Source organism: Scyliorhinus torazame, chromosome 4, assembly GCF_047496885.1.
Source record: "Scyliorhinus torazame isolate Kashiwa2021f chromosome 4, sScyTor2.1, whole genome shotgun sequence".
Taxonomy (NCBI): Eukaryota; Metazoa; Chordata; class Chondrichthyes; order Carcharhiniformes; family Scyliorhinidae; genus Scyliorhinus; species Scyliorhinus torazame.
This window is the reverse complement of record NC_092710.1, coordinates 270,162,106-270,171,205: the sequence shown is the minus strand read 5'-3', so window position 1 is coordinate 270,171,205 and position 9,100 is coordinate 270,162,106. Positions and strand designations below refer to the sequence as shown.

Here is a 9,100-nt window from a genome sequence, read left to right as displayed (position 1 = left end):
AGCAGCAGCAACTCCATTGTTGCTCACTCCTCTCTAGCTGGTTCCATACTGGCCAGCTTTATTTGTGCAGGGAATCTGCTAATGATTTCTCCACCCCCCTCATTGGGGAAGCTCATACTCCCAAAGGATTGTGGGATTGCCATTAGTCCCCAGCCAGTGGTACGCTGGCAGGTTATAACATTTTGTTTTAAAAACCAAAGCCCTTTTTATCATGCAACCAATCCTGGAGCGAATGATTCTTTCCGCAGTCTTACAAAAATAAACTAAAATATTGGAAGAATGTGGCTCATATCGGCCTATTCCTCTTTTAAACTCAAATGTAAAGCTATTGGCTAAGGCACTGGCGTGCCGCTTGGAGTCCTGTCTCCCTCAGATATCTGAAAATGAAACTGGATTTGTAAAAGGATTCCAATAATCCTCAAATGTACGTCATCTCATTACATTATACTTTCCCTAACTGCCTCGGCCTCCCTTGAAGCTGTTATCTCTCTGGATGCAGAGAAGGCATTTGACCCATGGGATGGGATTATCTATTTGCAATTTTGGGTAAATTTGGGTTTGGTCCAGAATTTATTTCATGGCACCTGCCTCTGTTCTGAGCACCAGGCTATTTTGAATGAACTAATTCTGAAAAGCTGCTAGCCTGATTGCTTTTTTAAAAAAAAACTATCAGCCAGCTAACTTGTGGGGACTTGGCCATTGGCACTGACTGGAGATGTCTTTAGCATGTGTTAATCCCTTAGTGCACAGCCCATTACAGAGAAAGGCGCCAAGTTTAAATGGAATCTCTCACTGCTGAGTTGCCGTGACGTCTTGCGTTCCGAGCGTCGGGAGAATTGACGCCGTCCAATCAAGGTGGTCTGTCGCCATGGTAACAGAATAGTTACATTGAACAACACCAGGGAACAGCAGGCGTTAAAGGGCCGAGAGCTGGGGACGTTGTGAATTAACCAGTGAGTTAGTATTTATAAAGCAGGTCATGAATGGCTTGATTAAGCGGACTGGTCTACAATTAATGTGTGTTCTCCTCCTGATGTCTCCATTTTCTTAATCTTTTCTTGTGCTTTTGTTTGGAAGCTGCAGAATGGCTTATTCCCAGGCTGAATGTGTGATCAAGAATATCATTCGGGAAATAGCGCAGGAGTGCGCTGACAGGGGACATTCCATCTCTGAGACACTTGTAGCGTTCATGGTGAGTGCAGTGAGATTGGTTAATTCGTTCGGGATGTGTGTTTAGACATTTTGATTTAGTCTTTATTGTAGCAAGGTTTGTTTGTTGTTTGCGACAACACCAGCCTGGCCCCAGAGCGCTGCGGGCTGGGAACAGTAAAGGTGGAACCAGCCTGCAGTGCTCCAGGGCGCTCTCAATTCAAAACCGAACCCTGGAGCTCCCAACACAGCTTTGTGCCAGCAGCGGGCTTTATGGAAGATTCCTTGCGACAACTTGAATAAATAAAACTTATTTATCCAAAGATAATATAATGCCTTCGTTTGCTCACCTTGCGTCTCCCATTCCCATGTGGGTGTGGGGGGGTCTCCCATTCCCATGTGGGTGTGGGGGGGTCTCCCATTCCCATGTGGGTGTGGGGGGGTCTCCCATTCCCATGTGGGTGTGGGGGGGGGGGTCTCCCATTCCCATGTGGGTGTGGGGGGGGGGGTCTCCCATTCCCATTCCCATGTGGGTGTGGGGGGGTCTCCCATTCCCATTCCCATGTGGGTGTGGGGGGGTCTCCCATTCCCATTCCCATGTGGGTGTGGGGGGGTCTCCCATTCCCATTCCCATGTGGGTGTGGGGGGGGTCTCCCATTCCCATGTGGGTGTGGGGGGGTCTCCCATTCCCATGTGGGTGTGGGGGGGGTCTCCCATTCCCATTCCCATGTGGGTGTGGGGGGGCCTCCCATTCCCATGTGGGTGTGGGGGGGGTCTCCCATTCCCATTCCCATGTGGGTGTGGGGGGGTCTCCCATTCCCATTCCCATGTGGGTGGGGCGGGGTCTCCCATTCCCATTCCCATGTGGGTGGGGCGGGGTCTCCCAATCCCATGTGGTGGGGGGTGTCCCATTCCCGTGGGGGAGGGGGATCTCCCATTCCCATGTGGGTGTGGGGGGTGTCTCCCATTCCCATTCCCATGTGGGTGTGGGGGGTGTCTCCCATTCCCATTCCCATGTGGGTGCGGGGGGGTGTCTCCCATTCCCATTCCCATGTGGGTGTGGGGGGTGTCTCCCCTTCCCATTCCCATGTGGGTGTGGGGGGTGTCTCCCATTCCCATGTGGGTGTGGGGGGTGTCTCCCATTCCCATTCCCATGTGGGTGTGGGGGGTGTCTCCCATTCCCATTCCCATGTGGGTGTGGGGGGTGTCTCCCATTCCCATTCCCATGTGGGTGTGGGGGGTGTCTCCCATTCCCATTCCCATGTGGGTGTGGGGGGTGTCTCCCATTCCCATGTGGGTGTGGGGGGTGTCTCCCCTTCCCATTCCCATGTGGGTGTGGGGGGTGTCTCCCATTCCCATTCCCATGTGGGTGTGGGGGGTGTCTCCCATTCCCATTCCCATGTGGGTGTGGGGGGTGTCTCCCATTCCCATTCCCATGTGGGTGTGGGGGGTGTCTCCCATTCCCATTCCCATGTGGGTGTGGGGGGTGTCTCCCATTCCCATTCCCATGTGGGTGTGGGGGGTGTCTCCCATTCCCATTCCCATGTGGGTGTGGGGGGTGTCTCCCATTCCAATGTGGGTGTGGGGGGTGTCTCCCATTCCCATTCCCATGTGGGTGTGGGGGGTGTCTCCCATTCCCATTCCCATGTGGGTGTGGGGGGTGTCTCCCATTCCCATTCCCATGTGGGTGTGGGGGGTGTCTCCCATTCCCATTCCCATGTGGGTGTGGGGGGTGTCTCCCATTCCCATTCCCATGTGGGTGTGGGGGGTGTCTCCCATTCCCATTCCCATGTGGGTGTGGGGGGTGTCTCCCATTCCCATTCCCATGTGGGTGTGGGGGGTGTCTCCCATTCCCATTCCCATGTGGGTGTGGGGGGTGTCTCCCATTCCCATTCCCATGTGGGTGTGGGGGGTGTCTCCCATTCCCATTCCCATGTGGGTGTGGGGGGTGTCTCCCATTCCCATTCCCATGTGGGTGTGGGGGGTGTCTCCCATTCCCATTCCCATGTGGGTGTGGGGGGTGTCTCCCATTCCCATTCCCATGTGGGTGTGGGGGGTGTCTCCCATTCCCATTCCCATGTGGGTGTGGGGGGTGTCTCCCATTCCCATTCCCATGTGGGTGTGGGGGGTGTCTCCCATTCCCATTCCCATGTGGGTGTGGGGGGTGTCTCCCATTCCCATTCCCATGTGGGTGTGGGGGGTGTCTCCCATTCCCATTCCCATGTGGGTGTGGGGGGTGTCTCCCATTCCCATTCCCATGTGGGTGTGGGGGGTGTCTCCCATTCCCATTCCCATGTGGGTGTGGGGGGTGTCTCCCATTCCCATTCCCATGTGGATGTGGGGGTGTCTCCCATTCCCATGTGGGTGTGGGGGGTCTCTCCCATTCCCATTCCCATGTGGATGTGGGGGGTGTCTCCCATTCCCATTCCCATGTGGGTGTGGGGGGTGTCTCCCATTCCCATTCCCATGTGGGTGTGGGGGGTGTCTCCCATTCCCATTCCCATGTGGGTGTGGGGGGTGTCTCCCATTCCCATTCCCATGTGGATGTGGGGGTGTCTCCCATTCCCATGTGGGTGTGGGGGGTCTCTCCCATTCCCATTCCCATGTGGGTGTGGGGGGTGTCTCCCATTCCCATTCCCATGTGGGTGTGGGGGGTGTCTCCCATTCCCATTCCCATGTGGGTGTGGGGGGTGTCTCCCATTCCCATTCCCATGTGGGTGTGGGGGGTGTCTCCCATTCCCATTCCCATGTGGATGTGGGGGTGTCTCCCATTCCCATGTGGGTGTGGGGGGTCTCTCCCATTCCCATTCCCATGTGGATGTGGGGGTGTCTCCCATTCCCATGTGGGTGTGGGGGGTCTCTCCCATTCCCATTCCCATGTGGGTGTGGGGGGTCTCTCCCATTCCCATTCCCATGTGAGTGTGGGGGGGTCTCCTATTCCAATTCCCATGTGGGTGTGGGGGGGTCTCCCATTCCCATGTGGGTGTGGGGGGGTCTCCCAATCCCATTCCCGTGTGGGGGGTCTCCCATTCCCATGTGGGTGTGGGGGGGGGGGGGTCTCCCATTCCCATTCCCATGTGGGTGTGGGGGGGGGTCTCCCCATTCCCATTCCCATGTGGGTGTGGGGGGGGGTCTCCCCATTCCCATTCCCATGTGGGTGTGGGGGGTCTCCCCATTCCCATTCCCATGTGGGTGTGGGGGGTCTCCCCATTCCCATTCCCATGTGGGTGTGGGGTGGTCTCCCCATTCCCATTCCCATGTGGGTGTGGGGGGGTCTCCCAATCCCATTCCCATGTGGGTGGGGGGTCTCCCATTCCCGTGTTGGGGGGGGTTCTCCCATTCCCTTGTGGGTGGGGGATCTCCCATTCCCATTCCCATGCGGGTGGGGGGGGTTGTCTCCCATTCCCATGTGGGTGGGGGGGTTGTCTCCCTTTCCCATGTGGGTGGGTGGGTGGTTGTCTCCCATTCCCATGTGGGTGGGGGGGGGGTTGTCTCCCATTCCCATGTGGGTGGGGGGGTTGTCTCCCATTCCCATGTGGGTGGGGGGGTTGTCTCCCATTCCCATGTGGGTGGGTTGTCTCCCATTCCCATGTGGGTGGGGGGTCTCCCATTCCCATGTGGGTGTGGGGGGGGTCTCCCATTCCCATGTGGGTGTGGGGGGGGTCTCCCATTCCCATGTGGGTGTGGGGGGGGTCTCCCATTCCCATGTGGGTGTGGGGGGTCTCCCATTCCCATGTGGGTGTGGGGGGGTCTCCCATTCCCATTCCCATGTGGGTGTGGGGGGGCCTCCCATTCCCATTCCCATGTGGGTGTGGGGGGGCCTCCAATTCCCATGTGGGTGTGGGGGGGCTCCCATTCCCATTCCCATGTGGGTGTGGGGGGGTCTCCCATTCCCATTCCCATGTGGGTGTGGGGGGGTCTCCCATTCCCATTCCCATGTGGGTGTGGGGGGGTCTCCCATTCCCATGTGGGTGTTGTGGGGGGGGTCTCCCATTCCCATGTGGGTGTGGGGGGTCTCCCATTCCCATGTGGGTGTGGGGGGGTCTCCCATTCCCATGTGGGTGTGGGGGGGTCTCCCATTCCCATGTGGGTGTGGGGGGGGTCTCCCATTCCCATGTGGGTGTGGGGGGGGTCTCCCAATCCCATTCCCGTGTGGGGGTCTCCCATTCCCATGTGGGTGTGGGGGGTTGTCGCCCATTCCCATGTGGGTGGGGGGGGTTGTCTCCCATTCCCATGTGGGTGGGGGGGTGGTTGTCTCCCATTCCCATGTGGGTGGGGGGGTGGTTGTCTCCCATTCCCATGTGGGTGGGGAGGTTGTCTCCCATTCCCATGTGGGTGTGGGGGGGTCTCCCATTCCCATTCCCATGTGGGTGTGGGGGGGTCTCCCATTCCCATGTGGGTGTGGGGGGTCTCCCATTCCCATGTGGGTGTGGGGGGTCTCCCATTCCCATGTGGGTGTGGGGGGGTCTCCCATTCCCATGTGGGTGTGGGAGGTCTCCCATTCCCATGTGGGTGTGGGAGGTCTCCCATTCCCATGTGGGTGTGGGGGGGTCTCCCATCCCCATGTGGGTGTGGGGGGGTCTCCCATTCCCATGTGGGTGTGGGGGGGGGTCTCCCATTCCCATGTGGGTGTGGGGGGGGTCTCCCATTCTCATTCCCATGTGGGTGTGGGGGGGTCTCCCATTCCCATGTGGGTGTGGGGGGGGCTCTCCCATTCCCATTCCCATGTGGGTGTGGGGGGGTCTCCCATTCCCATTCCCATGTGGGTGGGGCGGGGTCTCCCAATCCCATGTGGGTGGGGGGTCTCCCATTCCCATGTGGTGGGGGGTGTCCCATTCCCGTGGGGGAGGGGGATCTCCCATTCCCATGTGGTTGTGGGGGTGTCTCCCATTCCCATTCCCATGTGGGTGTGGGGGGTGTCTCCCATTCCCACTCCCATGTGGGTGTGGGGGGTGTCTCCCATTCCCATTCCCATGTGGGTGTGGGGGGTGTCTCCCATTCCCATTCCCATGTGGGTGTGGGGGGTGTCTCCCATTCCCATTCCCATGTGGGTGTGGGGGGTGTCTCCCATTCCCATTCCCATGTGGGTGTGGGGGGTGTCTCCCATTCCCATTCCCATGTGGGTGTGGGGGGTGCCTCCCATTCCCATTCCCATGTGGGTGTGGGGGGTGTCTCCCATTCCCATTCCCATGTGGATGTGGGGGGTGTCTCCCATTCCCATGTGGGTGTGGGGGGTGTCTCCCATTCCCATTCCCATGTGGGTGTGGAGGTTGTCTCCCATTCCCATGTGGGTGTGGGGGGTCTCCCATTCCCATTCCCATGTGGGTGTGGGGGGGGGGGTCTCCCATTCCCATGTGGGTGTGGGGGGTCTCCCATTCCCATTCCCATGTGGGTGTGGGGGGTCTCCTATTCCCATTCCCATGTGAGTGTGGGGGGGGGTCTCCTATTCCAATTCCCATGTGGGAGTGGGGGGGGTCTCCCATTCCCATGTGGGTGTGGGGGGGGGGTCTCCCATTCCCATGTGGGTGTGGGGGGGGTCTCCCATTCCCATTCCCATGTGGGTGTGGGGGGTCTCCCCATTCCCATTCCCGTGTGGGGTGGTCTCCCCATTCCCATTCCCATGTGGGTGTGGGGTGGTCTCCCCATTCCCATTCCCATGTGGGTGTGGGGGGGTCTCCCAATCCCATTCCCATGTGGGTGGGTTGTCTCCCATTCCCATGTGGGTGGGGGGTCTCCCATTCCCATGTGGGTGTGGGGGGGGGGGGTCTCCCATTCCCATGTGGGTGTGGGGGGGTCTCCCATTCCCATGTGGGTGTGGGGGGGTCTCCCATTCCCATGTGGGTGTGGGGCGTCTCCCATTCCCATGTGGGTGTGGGGGGGTCTCCCATTCCCATGTGGGTGTGGGGGGGTCTCCCATTCCCATTCCCATGTGGGTGTGGGGGGGCCTCCCATTCCCATTCCCATGTGTGTGTGGGGGGGCCTCCAATTCCCATGTGGGTGTGGGGGGGTCTCCCATTCCCATTCCCATGTGGGTGTGCGGGAGTCTCCCATTTCCATTCCCATGTGGGTGTGGGGGGGTCTCCCATTCCCATGTGGGTGTTGGGGGGGTCTCCCATCCCCATGTGGGTGTGGGGGGGGTCTCCCATCCCCATGTGGGTGTGGGGGGTCTCCCATTCCCATGTGGGTGTGGGGGGGTCTCCCATTCCCATGTGGGTGTGGGGGGGGTCTCCCAATCCCATTCCCGTGTGGGGGGTCTCCCATTCCCATGTGGGTGTGGGGGGGTTGTCGCCCATTCCCATGTGGGTGGGGGGGGGTTGTCTCCCATTCCCATGTGGGTGGGGGGGTGGTTGTCTCCCATTCCCATGTGGGTGGGGGGGGGGTTGTCTCCCATTCCCATGTGGGTGGGGGGGGGGTTGTCTCCCATTCCCATGTGGGTGGGCGGGGGGGTTGTCTCCCATTCCCATGTGGGTGGGGGGTCTCCCATTCCCATGTGGGTGTGGGGGGTCTCCCATTCCCATGTGGGTGTGGGGGGGGTCTCCCATTCCCATGTGGGTGTGGGGGGGGTCTCCCATTCCCATGTGGGTGTGGGAGGTCTCCCATTCCCATGTGGGTGTGGGTGGGTCTCCCATTCCCATGTGGGTGTGGGGGGGCCTCCAATTCCCATGTGGGCGTGGGGGGGTCTCCCATTTCCATGTTGGTGTTGGAGGTCTCCCATTCCCATGTGGGTGTGGGGGGGTCTCCCATTCCCATGTGGGTGTGGGGGGGTCTCCCATTCCCATGTGGGTGTGGGGGGGCCTCCAATTCCCATGTGGGTGTGGGGGGGTCTCCCATCCCCAAGTTGGTCTGGGGGGGTCTCCCATTCCCAAGTGGGTGTGGGGGGGTCACCCATTCCATGTGGGTGTGGGGGGGTCTCCCACTCCCATGTGGGTGTGGGGAGGTCTCCCAATCCCATTCCCATGTGGGTGGGGGGGTCTCCCATTCCCATGTGGGGGGGTTCTCCCATTCCCTTGTGGGTGGGGGGGTCTCCCATTCCCATTCCCATGCGGGTGGGGGTGGGGTCTCCCATTCCCATGTGTGTGGGGGGTGTTTTCTCCCATTCCCATGTGGGTGGGGAGGTTTGTCTCCCATTCCCATGTGGGTGGGGGGGGTTGTCGCCCATTCCCATGTGGGTGGGGGGGGGTGTTGTCTCCCATTCCCATGTGGGTGGGGGGGTGGTTGTCTCCCATTCCCATGTGGGTGGGGGGGGTTGTCTCCCATTCCCATGTGGGTGGGGGGTCTCCCATTCCCATGTGGGTGTGGGGGGGTCTCCCATTCCCATGTGGGTGTGGGGGGGGTCTCCCATTCCCATGTGGGTGTGGGGGGGGTCTCCCATTCCCATGTGGGTGTGGGGGGGGGGTCTCCCATTCCCATGTGGGTGTGGGAGGTCTCCCATTCCCATGTGGGTGTGGGCGGGTCTCCCATTCCCATGTGGGTGTGGGGGGGCCTCCAATTCCCATGTGGGCGTGGGGGGGTCTCCCATCCCCATGTGGGTGTGGGGGGTCTCCCATTTCCATGTTGGTGTTGGAGGTCTCCCATTCCCATGTGGGTGTGGGGGGGTCTCCCATTCCCATGTGGGTGTGGGGGGGCCTCCAATTCCCATGTGGGTGTGGGGGGGTCTCCCATCCCCAAGTGGGTGTGGGGGGGTCTCCCATTCCCATTCCCATGTGGGTGTGGGGGGGGGTCTCCCATTCCCATGTGGGTGTGGGGAGGTCTCCCAATCCCATTCCCATGTGGGTGGGGGGGTCTCCCATTCCCATGTGGGGGGGTCTCCCATTCCCGTGTTGGGGGGGTTCTCCCATTCCCATGCGGGTGGGGGTGGGGTCTCCCATTCCCATGTGTGTGGGGGGTGTTTTCTCCCATTCCCATGTGGGTGGGGAGGTTTGTCTCCCATTCCCATGTGGGTGGGGGGGGG

At 60.3% G+C, this 9,100-nt stretch overlaps 1 protein-coding gene across 4 annotated transcripts in view; it reads left to right on the top strand.

Moving 5' to 3' along the window:
* Positions 1 to 872: 872 nt before the first annotated feature.
* cfap206 (cilia and flagella associated protein 206) overlaps positions 873 to 9,100 on the top strand; it is a 78,006-nt gene continuing 69,778 nt past the window's right edge. For 3 of the 4 annotated variants that reach the window (XM_072499794.1, XM_072499793.1, XM_072499791.1), the window contains exons 1-2: positions 873 to 953; positions 1,078 to 1,192. In XM_072499794.1, coding sequence (XP_072355895.1) covers positions 1,085 to 1,192 — 108 coding nt within the window. In that variant the 5' untranslated portion in view covers positions 873 to 953; positions 1,078 to 1,084. The remainder of the gene's footprint in view (positions 954 to 1,077; positions 1,193 to 9,100) is intronic. The other variant, XM_072499792.1, reaches the window with a different exon arrangement.